Here is a 25,687-nt window from a genome sequence, read left to right as displayed (position 1 = left end):
AGCAGACTTAGATAACCTTTCCAGATTTTTATACTTAACAAAGCCACATGTTCAGTGAAGGAGATGTAAAAGTTTCCCGTTCTCCACTTCAGTGTCTTTATATTATTAACAGGTGACATCCGGTCGTAGTTTCTAAAACAGTTATATAAAACACACCAAAGGGATCAACTGTATATATATATCAATTATATAAATAATTTTTCAAGACATCGAAATTGCTACTTTGAATAATTTTTATACAGTTTTTCTCAAGTTATATAAACACGATAAGTTAGAGTGATGAGAAAAATCAATAGACATTTGCCCTGTTTACTCCGTTGCCCCATATATATATATATATATATATATATATATATATATATATATATATATATATATATATATATATATATATATATATATATATATATATATATATATATATATATAGACAAAACGGAGAGATATTATATACAATTGTTTTCTTTGAATTTTTTAAAAATACTGTAAGTTTGTTTATACCTATGTTCAACCAAAAGTAAAAACAGCTTGTTTTGATATCTTGAACAAAGTTTTAATTGCGATATTTCGAAGAATTGGATGAAGACAAAACATAGTGCACCAGTGATATTTATACTATAACGAGTACAAAGTAATCACACTAATAAATGTATTTGCCCTGTTTACTCCGTTGCCCCATATATATATATATATATATATATATATATATATATATATATATATATATATATAGACAAAATGGAAAGATATTATATACAATTGTTTTCTTTGAATTTTTTAAAATACTGTAAGTTTGTTTATACCTATGTTCAACCAAAAGTAAAAACAGCTTGTTTTGATATCTTGAACAAAGTTTTAATTGCGATATTTCGAAGAATTGGATGAAGACAAACATAGTGCACCAGTGATATTTATACTATAACGAGTACAAAGTAATCACACTAATAAATGTATTTAACCCTATCTATTACGTATTTAAATCGAATACATTTAATGACATTCCATCCTGTAAGAAATGATGAATTTAAAAGCATGTCTCATTTCATTTGATTTTTTTGTTTTGTTTTGGGGTGGGGGGGGCTACTTCGCACAAAAACAGTGTAGGTCATTATGACGATTCTTCAGCTTTACTGGGGGAGAAAGCTCCGGAACCAACATTTGCAAAATTGTTTCTGGCACAAACGGGCATCTGAGTACTATGCGTGTGGTTTCGTAGGCTATCTTGATAGGACCGTACATACACGTTCGAAACACACTCATTTCTGAACATTCTATCAAATTCAAGTATACTTCTGTCATTATGTATGTTATGTAATAGAAAGAGCATCGAAACTCGAGACTATCTGATTTGTACGAGGGGGCGTAGCCCCCGAGTATTTATCAGATTGCCGAGTGTTTTGATGTTCTTTTTCTTTTCTATGATAGGAAAAATTAAATACTAGTTCCCTGTTGTAACAATATGAAACCCTAGAAAAAAGTAATCTTCTGAATGTGGCATTTCTATTGTTATTCCTTTCTCCGTCGTCTCAAAAAGTAAACCCCAGAAAAAAATGATTCAATCAATGTGCATGCTCTTGAGTGCGGGTAACTAATACCTGCACTCCAGTTTACGCACTGTGCACGTTTTCAATAGAAAGAACCCCAAACTATGATTCAATAAATGTTTATGATTGTATTAGCAACTTGTTTAGAAGTTAATGATTTTTCGGTGAAAATGAATCGTTTAGTTTTACTACAGATAAGATCAAAGTGCTGAAGGCACTGGAAAAAAACGGATAAACTAGCGACTTTCAGTAACACATTTTCACTCCAGTTTCACAGGTAAATTAATTCTATATGTCAGGTTTTATGTCTAAATATCAGTATATCTTTGCTTTTTGAGACTTTTGCTTTTGAAAATAATCTAATCAAGTAAAATGAGCCCTCTTTTAGGGGCAAATAATTTAATAAGTAGCAATCCCCGATTTCTCTTTCATAAATTTGCTTTATCAAATTCTTTTCTATTCAAATATTAAGAACATTCTGTTTACTACTTGAAATCTTCCTGGGTATAAAAACAAAGATGCGTTTTGTTTTGTGAACATAGTTAATTTGCCGATAAAGATTTTGCAAGCAATCTGGTGTACCTCTCTTATATTTAGTGCTAACACTAAGTATTTAATTCCACAGAAATTGTCCTCGGGGACCTTTAACGTTTGATTACGGTAAAATCACTATAACCGAAATACTTACGAATTAATTGTAATGCCTGTAGCTGTGATATTTTCGTTCACGTGTTTAAAATACTAAAGAAAGTAGCTCTATAAATTTTCAAAACGATATCCAGTATTTCCGAAACAATTTACAAAGGCTTTTAATACACTATCTCATAAATTTTCGTATTATGAGTACCACCCAACTTATCTCCAGAACATACATATGGAAAAAAAGATCAACAAAGAATGGTAGCATTCAATGAACGCAACATCCAGACGATCAAGCAACAAAGAGCATCAGCTAAGTTGTCAATGAAAACCTTACTTTCAGGCTTTCAAGTGGCAAATAACAAGACAAAGCAAAAGAAAAAGAATAAACAGTAAATAAGAAAGAAAAGATGAAAGTAGGGTTAAAAAAGACGGGAAAAGTAAAAATTTCAGTGCTATAAAGCAGGAAAAGTAGGATTCTCTTCCTAACTTATTTATGCAATTAAATGCACCTGATCAATATTTATCCATTGCATTGCTTTGAAACCAGTCACTCGTGTCTAAACAAGATAGTCGGGAAATGAACCTAAACTTTGAAGTTTTGATCAAATCAAAATATTAACAAAACTATTAACAATGAGCATGTCATGATAAAACATGCTATTTGGAGTAAAAACCCAGGTTACGATATGCATCGCCCCTTTTCCATATACAGTCTAGGAGTTGGAAGTGTTTTAAAACAAAGTTTAAGCAATGGTTATTGTATTAGATTAGGTTAATATCTTACTGAATTCTTGAAGTTACTTTTACTAACCTGCCCTTCACTTTTGTCTTGCAAGTATCATGATTTTGTTTGTTTGTTTAATTTGAAAGAAAGTTTGGGTTAAAGAACAACAACTATATAATCAGTTTTAAGTTTATTTCAATAGTCACGACAATAACCCTGCTATGGTAGCCCGTTTGTGTCGGGGTCTGCGTCCTGTGAACGTTGCCGTCGCCTTGTTGATCTTTATTCCAGTCTTCTTTTGTTTACTCTTATCCCGCTCTCAATTTCTTTTTTCACAGGGAAGCTTCAATGTATCGATAACATTAAAGCATAGATCAATTGACCCATCACTAGTACGGAGGCGTTCCAATAATACAGATATTCATGAAGATATCTGCTAAAGCATACAACCAATACTGAAAATAAATATATTAATAGAGCCAGAGTGTAACTCTTTTCCGACCTTCTTGATAATGATTACCATGTGCTAGATGCATGAAACAGGTATAATTTTCCTATAGTTTTAAATGTCCAGATCAAAAATGTAGTACTTTCCTTATCAAAAATAACATGTAAAATGACAAAAATAAAATTTCAGATACATCGATTTTGTTCTTGTTGAATATTCATTATATGCATTAGACAAACATAGAAATTATCTTATAATAAAGTCGATGCCTCAATGTCCTATAATGTGGCCCGATTCATTCCCTATTTAGCCAGTGCTTTCAGTGCTTTGATCCGGGTTAAAGAGAAAACGAAATCGTTTTCTGTGAATTTTGTATGTGTGTGCTTGTGATCTTTGATGCTTACACTACTCAAGGTCTAGTTCGTTGTATAAAAGGTGTTACGGTGTTGTTGTTTTTTTTCTGAACGGGTGTCAGATAAACCAAAGTGACCTTTGAAAAAATAGGACCCATCACAGTCTTGATAAAGTAAGATTTCTTAGCCTAGATATCCTGATATTTTAATCGTAACAAGTAAATACATAATATTTATTAATTACACGATCGCACTCAATTTCACATAGAATATTTTTGTCAGTTTCCAACTCCGTATGTTTAGCCAAATTCATCATTGTAAAGGAGTGAAAAAAACATGATTACAACAATTTAATTGTTTAAATATATATTGAAATTGCTTTTGAATATTTTTTCTCACAAGAACATATGTGCAGAACAAGAAATTTAACCCAACAAACCCATAATTTGCTCTTAAATTTATACAATGTTGGTATATTCCACTTTCGCACTTCGTTGCTGCCGATACACAAAAAATTCTCCGTTTCGCCTTTTGTCATCCCGAGACTCATCACGTGACCGTTGTTTATATTCAGATTTGCAAACTGTAAGGCGTTTAAACGCTTTTCCCACGAAATTGGAGAAAATATATATTTCAAACGAATTTGCCAAGCCAAAGAACATATATCAATGTATCACTGATTCTGTTTAACTGTCCCTAACACGCAGGTAACAAACAATTATCGGTTCGTAAAAATTTACGTTTTTTGTGACATTCGACCATACCTCAGTGGAGTACCTTTAAAATCACCCCCCCCCCCCAGTCTACAATCCCCAGAGCATAGATGTATGGATTGTAGCATCACAATCTGAACCTTTACTGAAGTTATAGGTAACTTCATGTGACGATCGCCGAGGCGGAGCTGAAAGTATCATCGGGGTCAGTAAGTTAACTTCCCTTCACTGAGTATAGACTTAAAATGCAAAACAAACCTTTGACTTGTTTTTGAAGTTATTTGGCATGTATAACATTTACTGGCAGAAGTCTAGAAACAATTCACAAATAATGCAGCTGGTATCAAAACTGAAACAACAAATGTGACATAAACACTGACTTATGCGTTGAAGAAGATTGACATTTTCTAGCAAAGTATCTCAGGTAAGCGATCTCTGGTAGTCATGGCCCTTTCAATATAAGCGGCCACCTTGGATTTTTACAATTGTATCTTTTTAATATACACAGAAATAAATGTCAGTAAATTAATCATTATGATATTAAATGATAATTATATAAGAACAGATTATACATTAAACATATGTTACCTCGTATGATGTACCAGTACTGAACAAGAGGAATTCCAGGAAGTGGACTCGATAATAGTTAAAATAAGCTTCAAGGTTTGATCACAATCGAATTAAATGAACATGATTTATACTGAATTACATATAATGCTAATTATGATAATGAAAATAATGTTCAACAAGATCACAATTATTAGACTTATCACCAAAATTTGTTGTCTTTTCCACTGCAGTAATAACTTGGGAATTGGCATATGGTATGAAATCAGATTTTGTGAAAGGGCAATTGCAATTTCTCGGGCGTTTTCGTCTGCCATTATAGGCGATCTTTCCGACTGGTATGAGGAAAGATGAAATGTCGCGATATGTATAATGAATAGCGAACTTGAGAATTTCGCAATGCAAACATATTCAAATGAAATTATCTTATCCGTCAATTAATTGATGACCCAAACATTGTGGAAGTCCGAAAATCTTTCTATAAAAGTAGTTCTAGTTCAACGAAACGGTCATTCGTGTTATGCTATGACTGGAGAATTTTGCAGAAACATATTTAAACAATTAATTGCACTCTTTATAAATTCATAGTAAAAATAAGTAGGCCAATTTACGAATTGTTGTATCATAGAAATTGTCCCTTCCGTAGGTCTCCCCGGTTTTCTTTTTTACGGCCCTGATTGCACCGTATATATTTAAATTGACCTAGTTCATAACTTTCAATGTCGCTTTTATTTTGGGAAACAAGTCTTTTAGTAGTGATGAACAATGTCTTTTGTCTGCCCATTCATAAATGATATACAATTCTGGTTAAAACCAATTAACCATTGAAAAGTTTATAAGAATATCTGGTCATCAGATGTCTACTAGTTCATCTTCACTTTCTGCATTTCTTGCTTGGACAACCTTTGATGCTTTGCATCAATGCTTTTCTTGTACGTTTATAACAAAAGATAACCAAAACCCCTCCACACTTACTCCAGGTGATTGTTCAAGATGCTATCGGGGTACAATTTTATTATAGAACATCACCGTATTCAAATATTTGTAATAAAAGCAATGTATTAATTTCTAAAGATTTTCTATCTGTATTAAAAGCTTTACCTCGTTGTGCGTGTATCTTTTTCAACCTTAATCCAAAATTGTTAGAAACATGCGTTTTTAAAAAAGAATATTTTTTCAAAAAACAATGAAATGTAACATTTTTGTAATACTGTTTACACAACTCATAGATATTGTCACGTTGTGTTTCACAAACATATATTTTTGTTATTATGTTACTGATATCTTTTATCTATTCATTTTATGTTTTATTAACTGATAGTTGAGTGTTCTCGAAAGAAAGCAGAAATGAAATGTCAATTATGTACCGTGTTTCATGCATTAACGCCGTGTACATTAGGGTTGATCGGGTTACGCTTACGTAGTTCTTCTATGAAATAATTGTATTCAAGGTTCCTTTTTCGTCCATAAACAATTCAAAAGAACTATGACTGAGCTAAATTTTATTCATCCTGTTTACGTAAGTGTGTACAAAAATGGGTGTAAATCACGTTTTAAAGCTGCACGCCTCCAAATTTGCGTAAGAAGTAAAATCATTGTTAAGTTAAACTAAAATTATCACTAACTAGCCACAGAATTACCTTATAGTTTAGTTTAAAATAATTTATTGAATAATTGATTGGTTTTAAATTTTAACGTCACACCATCACGTTCCAGCTTTACTGGTGGAGGAAGACCTCAGGCTCCCTTCCATGCATTATTTTACATGGAATTGATCAGGTACCTGAGTAGAACCACCACCGTTCCGTCATCTAGCTTGATAGCTTCCTCGCATGAAAGAATCCAAAATCCTTGGCAGAATCGAACCCGCAGCGGTGAGGTGAAAATGGTTTGAAGTCAACTAGTCTGCCACCGACGCCCCAAAAAGCATTTTTTAAACTCTCCCCGTAATCAGTTTATCAATAAATGGAAACAATAATATCTTTATTATAAATATGCATGTGCTAAATTTAAATTCATAGCTGTTTCTAAAATGGAATACTAACTGGTTTGAGTTATAGTAATAGCACATGTAAGAAATTAGATATTTTATTAACCTATATTTGGTAAAGAAATATATACATTTTTTAAATATCCGTAACCCTGTAGACATTTTCGACCAAGCTAATAATTTCTAATATTTCTTTTTTAATAACGCAATTTAAGTTACTCCTTGATTTATATAATTCTTCCTCAAATAAAGATTTTTTTTCGTATGATTACTTTACTGATTTATATTTTACTCATTTGGAAGCAAGCCGCTTGAAGTTAAAAATAAACATTTGGTGTGAACGGCATGAATAGGTTTAAAACAATCTATTATCTATTTTTCATGTTTACACCACACACAACAAAAATTATCATTTAAAAGGAAGCTTTGAAACCTTTTAAACAAGCAATTATCTACAAAGGACCGGTGGGGACATTTCATCTTCATGAATTCATAAAATAACAATTTCAACTTCAGGAAATAACGATTTCAATTTCAGCGTTTCAGTATAAAATTCGTATTTAAGTCCATTACTAAATTTATTGAACTCGTTGTATAATAATATTAAGCACGCCAGAGGCTCGCATAATATCATTTTATTCAACTCGTACAATAAATTCAACATCTTCATGATTAAAAGAAATATAAGTAGACTTTTTTTAAATATCATGATTTTAAAACATATTAAAGATATGGAATAGAAAATGCGGATTTTTTTATATTATATGCTTGTATACAATATACCAAAAAAAAAAGATATCACAAGAAGTAAAAAACCAACAAAACTTATTAAATACCCTTCACGCATGGTGTAAACGATGGCGTGTGATAATTAATACTGATAACTCAAAATGTGTCCATTTTAGAAAAGGCAGATCATCACGAACTGACAACAATTTTCATATTGGAAATAACATGTTAGACATTGTAGATAAGTATAAATACCTTGGGATAAAGGTGATAACTTTGCAAATTGTGATGCTCAGGGAGGGCGTAAGGCAGCTTAATTTATAAAATCCACAATCTTTTGATTCCGTGCCTCCGTTAAAATTTTCAACTCATGTGTCGTTCCTATACTAGCTTACAGCGCATCGGTTTGGGGAGAGAAACAATTTCAATCGACACAGAGCAATGCGATATTTTCTGGGCGTTCACCGATTCGCACCGACATTGGCTATGTTTGGGGACACAGGGTGGATGCCGCGTATCTACAATCGTTGGAGTTGTATTAATCGATACTGGAATAGACTGATTAATATGGATGATGATAGACTCACAAAACGAGTGTTTAACTATGACATAACAGTGTGTCACAATAACTGGTCTCATGACGTAAAACAGATTATGAACAACCTTTCAGTCAGCGAATAGACCTAAGGAAACATATGACCATTCGCTATTCAGTCATTTAAGATTCGGAAAATTAAGAATCGAAACAGGTCGTTCTAATAGAAGGAAGACTTTGTAGATTTTGCTCATCGAACGTGATTGAAGATGAAAGATACTTAAGTGTAACTATTATAATTAAATACGCAACAGTATACTAGGGGATATAACTGTTAAAGATGAATACATTTACTTTCATTTGACAACAAAATATTATCTGCCAAAATCAGCGAAATATATTGTAAATTCATATCTACATAGAAGAACTACTCTATATATATGACTTAGTTAAATGTCATACAAATTTCAACATACATGACTATCACTTTATATATACGTATCATATATGTAATCATAGCATTGATCAATATGCAAGACCCAAATTCAATTGCACTAAGATAAATTGATTTTTATATAAAATGCAAATGGAAAATAACGAAAAGGTAAAAATACATATAGAGATGGGCACAACAAATAGGTACAGAATTGAATTGGAATGAAATAAATACTATACTACTCCAAAGTACTATACATGTAACATTAAGAAATTTTCAGTGCAAGTTTGTCTATTGCAACACTGCAACACATACTATGATATTCAAATACAATATATGCAATTCAACTTTGTGCTTTTGCTTCAGAAATATGCAAACATTTACAAACTATTTTGGAAATGCACTTTGTACGAAATCAATGGTCAAACTTGCATTTATTTCTCTTATCAATCGATATGAACTTTTTATACAATAAATTAAGATAGTTTTTTTTGAAGAGCTGCAAAACAATATAAATATCAATGTAGTAAATTACGAAGTATGATCAAAAAGATCTCGGCCCGATAAACTACTAGCCATTACGTTGAAACTTACGTCGATACTCATATCTTATTGAAGATAACTGACCGAGTTACACGCGATTTTACACAGATTAAGTAACATAAAACACATTTTGATCAGTAGAGCGATGTGTCATTTAGACCAAATGGAGAAAGTTGAAATAAGAGCCGTCATTAAGTACCTCTGTCCACAAAAATAAATTCCACGAAGACTTCATGGATACTCTTGGGAAGCGGGTCCCCTTCCTATATCACTGTGAAAAAAAATAGGATGCTAAATTTAAGAGGGGCAGGGAGAGCATTGCAGATGATGAGCGGCCAGGGCGGCCAAAAGAGTCCACCAACGATGAAACTGCCGAGGTTGTGCACGATCTGGTAATGGGCGACAGAAGGCGAGACCTGCGAAGCATTCCTAGGGAAGTGGGTATAAGCTTTGGTTCAGTTCAGGCAACTCTGACTGATGTCTATGGCATGTCAAAGGTTTCCGCTAGACGTGACCAAGACAATTGACAGACCACCAGAAACTGACCAGGCTTGACAAGATATCTTTTGTTTCGCTACTAGGATGAATCTGATTTTATCTACCGGATTATAACTCAGGGTGAAACATTGGTCCATCACTTCGATCAGATTCCAAAAAAAACAGAGCATGGAAGCACCCTGGCTCACCCCACCGAAGAAATTCAAGAGGGTGCATCAGCAGAGAAGAAATTGTATTGTCAAATAACAAAGCTGAATCACAGATACAAAAAATATCTAACACTATAACAAATAAAACCAAAGATAAAACCAATAAAATATCTAAAAAAAACTAGTTCACTTGTCTCTATGTTTATGTGTAATTCAATGTTTTGTATGCTTGTGTTTTGGTGGGTGTGTATGTGTGTGCATGCGTGTTTGTTTTAGTGATTTGTCGTTTGTTTAGTTGTTTTGATTTTTTCTCGTTCCTTCAGGTATGAAAATGATTTATTTTAGGAGAACAGAATAGAACAGAGCAGAATTTTTTTCCAAACTTGTACAAAATTCATCACCGTACAAAATATAAATAATCAGGTCACTTTCCTAAATCATGTCATAGTGACATGTTAAGAAAGTACGCTTAATTCATAATTGCGCAAACACACATCATATTGCAATGTTAGCAAATCAAGATGCATTAGTTATGTCTTTAACGTGACAAGTTATGCAATCATAAAATGTACACGAAACTACATTATATTACACAGAGGCCTAACCGTTGTTCTCATGGTCATTGTTCCTATAATACAACAAGCTAGGTTACGTACCAAACAGCTGACACACTATTTTGGGATTAAGTTTATGCTTTTTAAAATTTCAAAGTAGAATATTTCGTGCTATTATAGTTTTTCCTATTTCAAAGCAAACGTGCCTGTGTTATGAAAAAACACCAATGTTATTAAGTAAAGTTACTAACAATGTCGACTATTTCACCATTATACAGATATTCTCCATTTGAAAACAACCTACTACGATTTCTAAAAGCAAGCACTTTAGTTTTACAAATATTAACATTCATACTCTAGTTTTCTTCAAATTATGAATACAGAAGATTTAAACTTATGTGCAACTCTTTGTTTATAAATCAAAATTACCAGCTCATCAGCAAAAAGTAAAATCATAAGTATAATATCATTTAATTGAAATCCACTTTAATCAACAAACAGAGAAAAAAAATATCGGTTAAATAAATTCCCCTTGACTAAGGCCTACAGCGTATTAAAAGTCTATTTTTACAGTGTTTTGTTCAAACTTTAACCAAAACATACTATCTCAAACAAACGTATAAACGTTTATTCTCATTTAATTATTTTTAATAACAGACTATTAAATATATAGGGCATCTACTGTAGAATTCCCTTTCCGAAAACTAAATTGTGCACTAACAAGCTATTTTGGTCACAATAATCCATAATTCTTTTATTTCAAATCGTTGTTAATAATTTAGACAATCAACTTACTACTCTAGTGTTATACCTCTTAAGTAATAAATATTATAAACGTCGACTCTTTGATGAAGTGGAATGATACCACCTTCAGTCTAGCATGCGTGAAATAAAACTACTGTGAAATATACAATTTATAATGTCACAATTACGAGTCCCTAATATATCAGTTGATCCAAGGGAGTATTCATTTAAAAGAAAATATTGCCCCAGGAGATGTATTCCTTTTCTATGTTTAAACAACAGCTGTAAATCTTCCAAAAATAAAACTCTATATTATCAATATTATTAAAATAATATATTTATTCAAAATTTCCAGATAATATTTTATTGACTGAAATATCCCGTTTCGAATAAATGAAAAGTACTCACAAAATTCATTAACAATTAAATTAAAATATTATTCGTCATACTATTGTTATGTTTAAAATATTTCAAAAGTTTCTCTGGGATTTGAAAACAAATGAAACTCTTCTCTTTCACACACCTTTGTGATGTCGTCGCTTTCATTTAAAAAGAGTGTTTATAATTACTTTTTAAAAGAAAAGGTTCATCGCTATATTTTCACTCTTTTAATGTCAGCTTTGTTCATGCTTATCTAGAGAAAGAAAATGAGAATAAAGATCAACAAGGCAAGGCGACGTTTGTCGGACCGTATATGGCACAGACCGAATAAGGCACACGTGTGACACATTCGGTTTGAATTTGTCACACGTGTTACATATTTGGTCGAATATGGCACATTCTTCAGCCGAATATGGAACATAAAATGTGCTATATTCGGTTGCATTCAGTTCTTTAATGCTCACCAAAACGTATTTGTCACTTACCCAAAATGCGCATAAAAATGAAAATACGAACGAATATGTAACATGTGTTGTTTTTTCTTTTGTGCACAAAACCGTTTATTATGCCCCCGCCATGAAATGGCCGGGGCATATAGTGTTATTATGCCCCCGCCATGTAATGGCCGGGGCATATAGTGTTACCCTGTTGCGTCATTCCGTCCTTCCATCCTTCCGTCATTCTGTCATTCCGTCATCATCAGTTTCCGTTCATTATCTTAAGAACGGTTGCACATATTCAACTCAAATTTGACATGTGGATATGTCATGAGAAAATACAGGTCAACTTCGAATTTGGTCATGGTTCGATGATTATTGGCAAAGTTATGCCCCTTTTACTTTGAAAATAATATGAAATTTCTGTTGTCGTTCATTATCTCCCCAACGGTACAACACATTCAACTCAAACTTGACATATGGATATGTCATGAGAAAATACATGTCAAGTTCGAATTTGGTCATGGTTCGATGATTTTTGGCAGAGTTGTGCCCCTTTTACTTTGAAAATAATATGAAATTTACAGTTTCTGTTCATTATCTACCCAACAGTGTAATATATTCAACTTAAATTTGACATATGGATATGTCAAAGGAATGGGCAGGTCGAGTTGGAATTTGGTTATGGTTTGATGATTTTTTGGCAGAGTTATGTCCCTTTCACTTTGAAAATAATATAGATACATCTTAAGAATAAGCAGTTTAAGTTTGAATTTGGTCGTGGTTCAATGATTTTAGACAAACTTATCTTTCCTGAATGTTGGATAAATTTTGAACTTTCAGTTTCAGCACTCATACTTTTAGCCATTATTTTGGCTACAAATGTGCAATATGCTATTTTTAAAAGGTTAAGACTGAATAATTTCAGTGCCTTGAACATTGTATGAAAATGGTTTGTGTTAACATTGAAAACTTTTAAGGGCTTTGAACTTAAAATGAAAAAAAAATTAATGCACCATCTAAAATTTTGGCTGCATGCGGCGGCATCCGTGGCATGATGACACATTTCTAGTTAAAAAATAACCTAATGACAGAATCATAAACACAACCGCCATCTTTATCATCACCACCATCATCATCATGAATCAGCAGCAGCATTATCATCATCACAAGCCGCAGTAGCATTTAAAGCTAAAACTACATGCCATAGTGATTAACAGTAGCACTAGATCCTATGCCGCTAAGTCGTGCATACGAAACAATTGTGTAATCAAAATGTACTACAAAAATGTTATCTTAACCTTGCCATTTAACAGTCGTAGTTCCCTAGCTAGAATCTAAAGATTAAATTCAATTCACAATGTCCGGTAAATTGAGTTGTCTACACGATTTCTTTTCTCTTATAATGCCCTCCTTTGAAGACAATTATTTTTATGGTGACATTGTTAAATAGCGTGCTTGATAAAGTAACGTTCACGTGTATTAAGAGCCCACAATTAATAAGGCAAAATTCCATTATTTTAAATTGTTTTAAATTAAAGTTACAGCGAAAAAAAATCATATTTTGTCCGGTAATATGAAGGATCCCAGTAGGCTAGCTTAAATAAAACCACATCAAGACGTTTACATTTTAATCAGGTTATTTTGACAAAGTTTAAAGGACTCGACAGACCTTTCGATCTCACCAGCCCAATATAATTAGGTCATTTACCACGCAGAAAATCTTGTTTAATTTTTACATTGTCCGCTTGAGATATAAAACAACTAGTTTGAATGGATTGGTATGTATTTTGTGTGAACAAAATATACTTCAACCATTAAATGAAACATTTTGTTTGACACTTGACCACTGTAGGCGGTCGATCGTTTCGCTCTAATGCAAAAGGAACGCTCTGATTGGCTAATGCAGATAATGGGCGATTACCGATCACAAGAAACAATTGCTTTGGATTTAACGTTTTCGGCGAATGGGGAAGAGACTTGCACCTGTAATCGTCAGAAATTAAATTATTCAACTGTAGAAATTGATCATTTATTCAACTGATGAAATTAAACTAATCAAACGGTACAAAGAAATCCCTAACCGTGATATTCTGGCTTATAAACTAACAGATTAGCATTCCTCAAATTGGACGCACATATTTTGAAACCATGTGTCTTTTTTCGATTTTATGCGTATTTTACACAGGGCGCACATGTAGATTAATTACTGCGAAAATGTAAATGAATGTAGATGACTGTGTAGGTCACACATAAAAGCATCATATTCAGCAAGTAAACCATGCTAATTTCTATTTTAATGTAAATATTACTATAAAAGATATATTTGAAAAGAAATATTTGATTTTCTTATGGCAATTTTGCTATTAGTTATGAAATAAATGCACATAAATTATCTTCTCCCAATTAACAAAACTCAAGTCATTTCACTTTGATTCTTTGTTTAAAACAATACCAAACTCTTAAGCTTAATAGATGAAAAATCCTTTCAATAATGAATGTTAATGTCTGTGTTTAACTTCACTACCTACAAGTTGTAAAAAAGTATGTTTCTGTTGCTTTTAAATGTTTTATGTTTCTGTTGCTTTTAATTGTTTTCTGTGTACTGATATGCTGGGAAATAAATGTTTGTAGAAGCCTAGAAAAGATACAAACGTTTTGGCCATCAGTTTTTATGGGCAAAGGATGTAGTTTTCAAAATAATATCAAATATAAGAAGAATTTTGAACTATAAAATAATTTTCTTATTTTTCCTTTAAAAAGTGTACGACACCGTGTACACTAACTCTAAATAATAGATAAAAAATATCTGTGATAGATTGTTACTAGGATTATAATTATGGGCAAGTTGACTTTTGACGATTTTTATAGGGCCTGATGGTTTGGGTGCCTTAGTGGTGACTACGATTGGGGTTATGATCCGATTATCTCTGGTAGTTTTAAATATTTTTTGCGTAAATTGAGGCATATTAATTCTATTATAAAGTTATATAAGACACTATTAGGACAAACCATGTTATTTAAATAACATAATTTTGTAATTTAGAGCAAAATGTGCTTTCTTTTACTTAATTATGTGTCACATACATAAATTTTTAGCTAACGTTTGTTTCATATTTTTATTTTTAATTTATTGTATATAGACAGGAAACACTGCATTAACAGCAGTAGCTCTTCAAGACCACCTGGTGAAGTCTCTGGGACTTAATGATCTCATTGGTCCAAGACATATTGGAGTTGGTCCTGCAGCAAAAGCAAAACAAAAAAGTCGGTGAGGTCAACCATAGATACAGAAGATTTGGTAGTAGTATGTTCTTATCATGCTCAGTTTCATAATTTAATAAAATTTCAAGAACATTTTTAGCACTTTACTTGCATAATTTGATTATAATTTTATATGGTTTAAAAAATTTAAGCTTGCACTACACAAAACTGTCCATCATAGCGGCTTATATGAAATCTCTCTTAAATTATATATCTTCTCATATATATATATACATGTGTTTTGTTTTATCATTCATTTATGTTTCTTCTATTGCAATAAAGCATGGATGTCTTCAAAGCATAAAAATTTGCAAATTTTATTATAATTTTCCATTATCTCAATAATTTAAATATTTTTGGTCCCCCGGCTTAAAACAATAGAGAATTGTATTGATAGGGAGCCTCCAATTCAATTGTTGTATGAAGTCAAATTTCTCTGTGACAACATATCTCAGACATTTAGTCTAAATGTTATTTGTCTCTCACAGCTGATTGAAAAATCATGTGGAGTTAAGTAGTTGGTCAATTGTGAAGAATTTGGTTATTACTCAACTTCTTAAATATCAAGGAAAGCCAGCTGAATATAACCAAAACTGTGTTGAAATTGTCATAAAAAATACAAACAAAAATATTTGAATTAATTGCAGATAAACCTCCAGTAAAAAAGAAAGAAGAGAAAGAAAGGGAATATGTTTAAGATCCAAATCCACCTCCTCTTACACTTGGTTTGTGTTTTAGCCTGTTATTTTTGCCCTTGTATTTGACAAATTTCAGCATGTTTTAATACATTCAAAAATTGTCCTTAAAATATGTTTCAGTAGCAATTTAATGTTGTTGTTTTTTATATCCATATTGAAACTGTGTCAGCAGTTACACTATTTACTGAATCATTTTTGCTTTTTGCATGATAAAGCATGATAATTTTAGGCTATATCTAAAAAAATTACAAAGAAAGAAGACATTAATGTAATTGGTAGCAATAATAAGAAAAAAATTAACTAGTTAAAAGCTCAGAGAGGAGCGACATAGGATCAAATTCATTAGACTAATTTCCGTACATACATTTATAAAACTAACTTGATTTCATGAAACAGCTCAGAAGTTTGGTTTAGTAGATGCCCCTGAACAACCTCTCACTGAGACAGACTGGAAGAAAGTTAAAGAAAAATCTAACAGGAGAGATGATTCTAAAATGCCATGGGTTATATGTAAGGAGGACTTCTGCACACAAGAACAGGTAAATAAAACTGGTTTGTAGAATTGTTTGAGCATTTATGTACAATGTATACATGTGTAATTTACAGGATTCAATTTTTCACCTTAGTGCTGTAAAGGAATAAGTTGTTTTTTTAAATTTAATGGGAGTCAATCAGTCATTGCACTAAGGTAACACATTTTTTCTTTTTTTGTTGTTGGTGACAAGTAACAAATAGACAAGTGACAGTAATGTATTGTTTGGTTCTGCACTATGAATAAACAAACATACAGTCAAGGATGTGCTGTCAGATAACATATTATTAGTTCTTTGAAGTTTTGAGAATTCTTTATTTAATATGGATATTATAGTCATAAGATAGAAACAAGCATCTTTGAAATTCAGAGCAGACAGGGATTAATTATCATCTCATATCAAATCATTTAAAATTTTTGTAAGCATACTCATTTGAAAAGAGATATGAATTTTGAGTGCATTGTCATAGAATACATGTAATATATTGTTCAAGTCTAGATCAAAGGATTGTAATCTCAAATGCCAGTAAGCCTAAGTGATATCACAGAGGCTGATAGGCCTCACTGAAAATTACGAAGCATTTGAAAGATAAACCATGCATTATTTTACTACATGTACATGTATAATGCTAGAAAAATTAATGTCTACTTCCATTCTAACATGCTATTTAAATTTAAACAGAGAATTGATCAAAAATGTTGAACTACATTGATTGAAGAAGTAATTTTCCTGTTGTCATTTGGTTTATTGATGTTATATCTATGTCATACGATGTGTAAGCATTCCTTTTTTAATGCTGTGTATAAGTCATGTACAATAATGCACTTGAGTACCCTATCTGTTTGAACAATTGTATTTTATTTTTTCAGGTGCTTCTGTCCTGTACTCATGTCTTTCACAGGGTAATGTTTTTGTTTCTTTATTGACTGTTATATTCCCTATGTTTTCTTAAAAGGCATATTTATACATATTTTTCTAAAATGTTTGATTTTTTCAAAGTCTTCTGTACTGAAATGACAGAAATTTTGATAAAACTACATATTGATTTTCCTTTCTGAACACTTAAAATGCAATTTATATATGCTTTAAAAATAAACATCTGAAGCCCATTTATGTATATGGGGAAGATCCATGAAATGTTTAGTTTATAATCAGATATGGAAGGAGTTACCTCTCTGGCATGGGTTCGATCCCCGGGAGATGCTTTGGTAGTTTAGCGCGGAGGAAGGTAGTCTAGTACTGGTGTAACTCTCCAGGAACGATGGTTAGGAAACTACCCGCCTATATGACTGAAATACTGTTGGAAAAAGGCGTAAAAATGAAACGAACAAACAAGATATGGAAGGGTTAACTTCATTGTTCCAGTCTATGCAAAAGTCAAAAAAAAATTCCAGCCACACGGATTGGGATCCTTAGATTTATTTCCAGCCCTGATGATTTTTTCCTGGTCCCGACCCTGAACAGTATTTTTAGCTCACCTGTCACAAAGTGACAGGGTGAGCTTTTGTGATCGCTTTTCGTCCGGCGTCCGTCCATCCGTCCGTCCGTCGTCCATCCGTAAACTTTTACTTTAAATGACCTCTCCTCATAAAACGCTGAGCCAATTTCATCCAAACTTCACAGGAATGTTCCTTTGGTGGTCACCTTTAAAAATTGTTCAAAGAATTTAATTCCATGCAGAACTCTGGTTGCCATAGCAACCGATAGAAAAAAATTAAAATATCTTCTTTTAAAAAACCAAAAGAGGTAGAGCTTAGATATTTGGCATAAAACATCTTCTAGTGAGTGTCTATCAAGTTTGTTCAAATAAAAGCCCTGGGGTCAAAATTGGCCCCGCTCCGGGGGTCATTGATTTTCTCTATATCCATATAGTAAAAACTTATAAAATCTTCTTTTAAAGAACCCAAAGAGCTAAAGCTAAGATATTTAGCATGAAACATGTTCTAATGAGTGTCTACCAAGTTTGTTCAAATAAAAGCCCTAGGGTTAAAATTGGCCCCGCCCCTGGGGTCATTGATTTTTCCTATATGCATATAGTAAAAACTTATAAAATCTTCTTTTAAAGAACCCAAAAAGCTAGAGCTAAGATATTTAGCATGAAACATCTTCTAATAGGTTTCTATCAAGTTTGTTCAAATAAAAGTCCTGGGGTCAAAATTGGCCCCGCCCCAGGGGGTCATTGATTTTCCCTATATGCATATAGTAAAAACTTATAAAATCTTCTTTTAAAGAACCCAAAGAGCTAGAGCTAAGATATTTAGCATGAACCATGTTCTAATGAGTGTCTACCAAATTTGTTCAAATAAGAGCCCTGGGGTCAAAATTTGCCCTGCTCCGGGGGTCATTGATTTTCCATATATGTGTAAAGTAAAAACTTTAAATTAAAAATTCTTTGAAAAAAACCAAATAGCTAGAGTTTTGTTACTAAGCATGAAACATCTTCTAGTGAGTGTCTACAAAGTCTTTTCAAATAAAAGCCCTTGGGTCAAAATTGGCCGCGCCCCGGGGGTCATTGATTTTATTTATGTGTAAAGCAAAAACTTATAAAATCTTCTTTGAAAAAACCCAAATAGCTAGAGTTAAGATATTTAGCATGAAACATCTTTCAGTTAGTGTCTTCAAAGTTTGTTCAAATAAAGCCCTAGGGTCAAAATTGGCCCTGCCCCGGGGGACATTGATTTTCCTTATATGTGTATAGGAAAAACTTAAAAATCTTCTTTAAAAAAAAACAGAATAGCTAGAGTTTAGATATCAAGCATGAAACATCTTCTAGTGAGTATCTCCAAAGTTTGTTCAAATAAAAGCCCTGGGGTCAAAACTGGCCCCGCCCTAGGGGTGTCATTGCTTTTAACTATATGTGTATAGTTAAAACTTAAAAAAAAATTTTTTAAAAACTCAACGAGCTAGTCCTTAGATGTTTAGCGTGAAATATCTTCTAATGGGTGTCTACCAAGTTTATTCAAATAAAAGACCAGGGGTTTAAACTGGCCCCGCCCTGGGGGCCTATTTACAGGTGAGCGACTTCAGGGCCATCATGGCCCTCTTGTTTTATAGTGGTGGGTGGAGGGAATTTTATTGCCATAATTATAAACTAAAATATTTAGCAAATATGAATTATCAGACGCAACTATAAGATACTATGAAAAAAAAACATACAGAAACATTATAAATAAATCATTAGCATAATTCACAAGAAAAAGATACATCTTTCAAAGTTTTAATTTTGAATGGGAGAAAAATTATGTTTTGGTAAGGAAATTATCCATAACAAGATGGTGGCTTTTAAGTGTTGAGAATTGAGTACCGCTCAAACCGGTGCGAGGGGGCGTGAGGGATGTTGCACATATTCATTATCCCTCAGTGTACAGACTCAATCAAACCGAGTCTGCAATTCTCTTGTTATTTTGTTGTGATTAATGCTTCACTTTGTCTCAAGATTTTTTTTACATTACTTAGCAAAAACTGGTTTTATCTTGCGGTGATTTTGGTGATCTGGGTCTTTAAATACAAGCAAAAATGAAGAAAAAAAATATCTATCTTGGAAGTTTTGCATATTTTAGATGGCCAAAAAATGTTTCAACCTGGCTGAAATTTTATTCGGACATGAGGACTGACTGTATCGAAATTGATCTCAGCCCTCCTGATTTTTAGTTGGTGAGGTATGAGGACCGACAGACTTTCACACAGACTGTTGTTTATTCAAGCTGTATCTTGGTTATAAACTACCTTAATAGTTGAAATTTTATTTTCAGAAAAAAATAACAGACTAATAATTTGTATAATAGTTTTTATCACCATATATTGTCGTTTTGAGTGCTTTCATAGACAATTATACATGTATTTATATGATTATTATGATATTATGATGTTATTATAACAGACCTGTTTGCAAGCTTTTGAGAGGTTCACTGGAAAGAAGACGTGTCCGATGTGTCGTAGAGAACAGTATCAAACAAGAGTTATACATGAAGGATCAAGATATCACAGAAATAAATGTGCTACAAAGTAATTATTGTAATATATGAGCTGTGTCACGACAAAACCAACATAATGGGTTTGCGACAAGCATGGATCCAAACCAGCCTGCGCATCTGCGCAGTCTGATCAGGATCCATGCTGTTCGCTATTAGTTTCTTTACTTGTTTTAGGGTTTGTAAGCAAACAGCATGGATCCTGATCAGACTGCGCAGATGCGCAGGCTGGTCTGGATCCATGCTGGTCGCAAACGCACTATGTTGGTTTTGTTGTGACACGGCTCATATCATTCTTCATTTTTATACTCCCTGAATATTTGTGTAGCATTAGCATAATTATAGTGGTCCTTAGTGTTTATTCTTCAATCTGTGATTTATTCCATCTGTATTTACCTCTGTCTTGCAGAACACACACCATGTGTTTTAGCACCTATGTTAATTTGCTGATTACTGATATATTTGGTAAATATCTATCGTCTATCATAGACGTCTGCTTTTGTGTGTGTGGGTGGGTAGGGGGAGCATACATAAAATTATGTATATTCGGCCGATACATAATTTTTATGCCCCCACAATGTGGGAGCATATAGCGTTGCACTTTTCCGTCCGTCCGTCCGTCCGTCAGTCCGTCCGTCCGTACGTCCCGAAATCTTGTGAACGCAACTCCTCTTAAACCAGATAGCAGATTTTGCTTAAACTTACAGGGATGAACAACCTAAATGTGTAGATGGCAGTAAAGGAAGGAATTTTTGCTGCGACCAAATTTAACAGAATTATGACCCTTTGTTGATTTTTTCACTAGATACTATGTAGAAATTTTGTGAACGCAACTCCTCTTAAACCGGATGGCAGATTTTGCTTAAACTTACAGGGATGAACATCCTTAATGTGTAGATGGCAGTAAAGGAAGGAATTTTTGCTGCGACCAAATTTAACAGAATTATGGCCCTTTGTTGATTTTTTCACTAGATACTATGTAGAAATTTTGTGAACGCAACTCCTCTTAAACCGGATGGCAGATTTTGTTTAAACTTACAGGGATGAACAACCTTAATGTGTAGATGGCAGTAAAGGAAGGAATTTTTGCTGCGACCAAATTTTACAGAATTATGGCCCTTTGTTGATTTTTTCACTATATACTATGTAGAAATTTTGTGAACGCAACTCCTCTTAAACCGGATGGCAGATTTTGCTTAAACTTACAGGGATGAACAACCTTCAGGTGTAGATGGTAGTAAAGGAAGGAATTTTTGCTGCGACCAAATTTAACAGAATTATGGCCCTTTGTTGATTTTTAGTTTTCAACTTGTGGCACATGTAGTCCAAAAAATATTTGACTAAGAGTCATAAGATTGACAGAACAGTGGCGTGTGGGGGCATCTGTCTTATGGACACATTTCTAGTTTGATATGCAACTTTAGTTGTATTATGGTATGGAGTCTTTCATTTTGTCTTCCACATGGATGTCTGCTCAATTTTATATATATTAATTGTACTTGGAAGATTGTATTTGATTCTTCAATCAAATTTACAGTCAGGTACTTTATATTATCCTGCCTTTGAAGTGCTATTATTATGTTTCTGCTATGTGAGAAGTCAATCTGACATGTTCATGTTGATAATCAATAAAGACTGACATGAAATATAAGACATTCACCTGCTATACCCTTACTTTCTTAAGTAGTGTTGTATACACTCTTATATTGTAAACTCATAGACCTATATTTATTGATGCGAAAATCAAATAAAACTTGATTCAAGTCTGGATTGTAAATAATAAGAGAACTTATACATGGTTTTTGGAGGGGTTATGTGGTTCGATGTATGTACCTTAAATTGAGGGAATTTAATCCACCAAAAGATCCCAAATTGAGGCAGAAATTCTATGAAGAGAAGGTAACTGTTTGATGTAACATTCTACTTATATCAAGAAGATGGAAGCTGAAGATTTTATGTTGTTTTATGATTGCACGAAAAGTTATATCTGGACAATATGTGAAGTTTATCATTCTAAATGAAAAATTTTCTAATTAAAAAATTCAATAATGAAAATTGTGCATTACAGGTAATTGGTTGAACTTTTTCACATTAAAGGCATTTTCAAAATAAAAATTAATGGAATAATTCATTAAGATATTATGTAATATGCGGGGGACCACAGTGGAAATAAGAGTTGTTTTTTTTCTTTGCTATCCTTGATGCAGGTGTGCAACTGACGGCGTATATATTCTCATGTATGTTTAGCTTTTACATGTGTTTTATTATCTGGATCCATGTGTTCCTTTAGCTTTAGGATTGATATGAAATAATCATATGTGATATTTATTTTAGCTTCACAAGATCACAGACAGAATGGTGAGGTCCTGTGACTTTGATGTTCACAGTTTCCTGAGAGAAATGGATCAGAGTTTAGAAGCTAGTCGTAATGTTTTCAGAGATTTTGATGCAAGATTCCAGCAGATTTCTGAGGAGGACTGGGACTGGGAAGCTATTCAACTTAAGGTAACATTGAATTTATGTTATGAAGCATTTAAAGTGGCATTCATGTTTTATTTTTGGTTGGAAAAAACAATTCTGTGTTGTTTCAAACTAAGTATTTTAGTAATTTTATGTTTGAAAAGTACATCATATCACTTTTTATGCCTTCCTCAATACAGTGTCACATGAGCTATTTATAGCACATCAGTGACGTTCGTTTCTAAGAATAGAAAATCAGGAAACAAATCATCAACTTTACTAATTAACACAATGCTATTGAGAGTGGACTGGTAGATTAGATTTATCGAGTTTTTTTATTGTTTATGCATTTTATTGATGGTAACTTTCATTTTCCACCTAAATTCTGTTGATTTGACAATTATATGAAACAAAATATCTAAAAAAATAACATATTAACCTCTATTAATGATCAACATTATTTTTTGTCCAATCACATTTTAGTATTTTACAAATTTCTGCTAAGTCTAACTTTGGTTAATGTGTACTAACTAAATAAAATTTACTTAATCTGTCGTCTAACCAGTCTAACAAATTTCAATAATACATTATATTAGGGAGGAGTTAGAGGTGTGATTTGCACTCTGAATTGTAAAATATCTAGGTTAGCAAAACAATGCCAACGTAAAAAAAAATAGGCGAGGTCAGGTGTTTCTAAATGTTAGGATACAATCAATTAATTTATTACATAGATAATACATGTGGGGCATGCAGAGACAAATGATTACATAGTAATTTCTTTTATATCCTTATTAAATCTAAGAAAAATGTATAAATTGCTGACTGTTTTAAACTTCTTTTTTTTCTAGAAAAAGTAACCAAAACATAATGTTCTTTCAGTTGATAGGAATGAACTGCATTAACAATCCTTGATATTAAGAATACAATGATTACATTTTTTGGCTGGAAAACTCATTGTAAATGGAAAACCTAGATTGACACACAGAAAAACTGTTTTTCAAATGAGCAAATCAATAGGGATTTTAAATGTTAGTGGATAACTTAAAGCTAATAAGTAATTTGTATGAATTATTAATCTAATGTATTTTCTCACATTTTCCATTTATTTATAAAGGATGTACACATTTCATCAACTCCATTGTTTTTCCTCCCTGTTTTTTTCCAGATATTTTATAGAAACATAGATAAAGGTAAAAATTCTGTGACATTTCAGTAAAAAATGCGCCTGATTATTTGTTGATAGGGCCATTTATTTAGCTTATCTAAATGTGACATGTTAAAAACTTGACAAGGTGAAGACATCTTGTAGAGTGAAAGGGTGGATCTATCGGTGATTTAGTGAAATGCCTTGTTTTTGGTTGAAAAAATATTGTTGATCATTAAATAGGTTAATATTTAATGATATGCATTAACAAAAATAATTGGTCGCCTGCCTGCGGCAGGCTTGACCAATTATTTTTGTTAATACATATTATTAAACACTAACCTATACTAAAAGCTGAAGGCTCTTTAAAACAATGCTATATAAAACTAAACTAGAAGCATTCTTTTACTTTAGCAGAAAAGAAAGTGGCTCTGTATTTTCAAGGTTGTTTGTTTTTAGCTCGACTATTCGAAGAATATGAGAGCTATTGTAGTCGCCTGGCGTCGGCGTCCTAGTCGGTGCCTGCGTTCGTGAAAGTTTTTTGTAAAGTCAAATATCTCAATTATTGCTTGAGATATTCAATTGAAACTTATAATACTTATTTATAGTAACAATGTGCATCAGATTGTCAAGTTGGATAAATCTGCCTAGAATATTTACAGAATTATGCCCCTTTTAACCTTAGAAAGTTTGGTTAAAGTTTTTTGTAAAGTCAAATATCTCAATTATTGCTTAAGTTATTCAATTGAAACTTACAATACTTTTTGTACCCCCGGGCATATAGTAATTGAACCGTCCGTCCGTCTGTCTGTCCGTCCGTCTGTCCGTACGAGGTTAACCTAGAACGGCAAGTTGGATTTTTCTTAAGCTCTACCTGAACCAATGGCTTCTAAGTTTACACACTTACTAATCAATACAAAGTACATGATCTGGGCAAGTTACACAACTCTGGCTTTGATATTTACCAAGTTACTGCCCTTTACAGTACTTAGAAAATGAATAATGGTTAACCTAAAACGGCAAGTTGGAAATATCTTAAGTTCTATTTATACTAATGGCTTTATAATTTCCACACTTACTTATCAATACAAAGCACATGATATTTGCCAAGTTCTATAACTGTGTCATCCATATTTCTCAGTTATTTCCCTTTTTTCACTTTAAAAATAGGGCATTGTCTGGTGAACCTATTTCGGAGTTGGATTTATCTTAAATTTCTCCTAATTGCTTAATTTCTTTAATGATAATTTTCATATTTAGTAGACGGATACCTTTGATGGTCCTCTAATTTTTTGTGGAGTAAAGCGGTCTCTAGGGTCAAGGTCAAGGTCACTGGTTTAAAAAATAAATATAAACATTTTTGCTCATACAGCCTTTATTTTTAGTTGATGTCTTAGTTTAATACAAACATGCCAAGGGAGGTCCTCCTTCTTTGGGTGTAGTAAAGGGTCATTTGGGTCAAGGTCAATGTTACCAATGTCAAGGTCACCAATGTTAAAAATAGATTTTTACATTTTTACAGGTGTATTTGACCTTATTCTCTATAGACAGATGTTATTTATAATTGATAGAAACATTAACTTTGATGAGTTAGTGGTCAGTTGGGTCAAGGTCACCAGTGCTAAAAAAT

The 25,687-nt window shown here is 32.6% G+C and overlaps 1 protein-coding gene across 1 annotated transcript; it reads left to right on the top strand.

Annotated features, from left to right (window-relative positions):
- Positions 1–13,347: 13,347 nt before the first annotated feature.
- LOC132753973 (RING finger protein 32-like) lies at positions 13,348–22,958 on the top strand (the record flags this gene model as incomplete). The annotated part of the gene is given in 8 exon segments (XM_060744547.1): positions 13,348–13,354; positions 15,135–15,254; positions 15,899–15,976; positions 16,346–16,488; positions 17,352–17,384; positions 20,363–20,487; positions 22,238–22,352; positions 22,788–22,958. Coding segments are annotated over 8 exon segments (792 nt in total), but the record flags the coding sequence as incomplete, so codon positions are not given.
- Positions 22,959–25,687: the final 2,729 nt, after the last annotated feature.

The sequence above is a fragment of the Ruditapes philippinarum genome, unplaced genomic scaffold, assembly GCF_026571515.1.
Source record: "Ruditapes philippinarum isolate M1 unplaced genomic scaffold, ASM2657151v2 ctg15324_1_1_1_1, whole genome shotgun sequence".
Lineage (NCBI taxonomy): Eukaryota > Metazoa > Mollusca > Bivalvia > Venerida > Veneridae > Ruditapes > Ruditapes philippinarum.
Note: the sequence above shows the minus strand (reverse complement) of the source record. Positions and strands in the feature narration are given on the sequence as shown.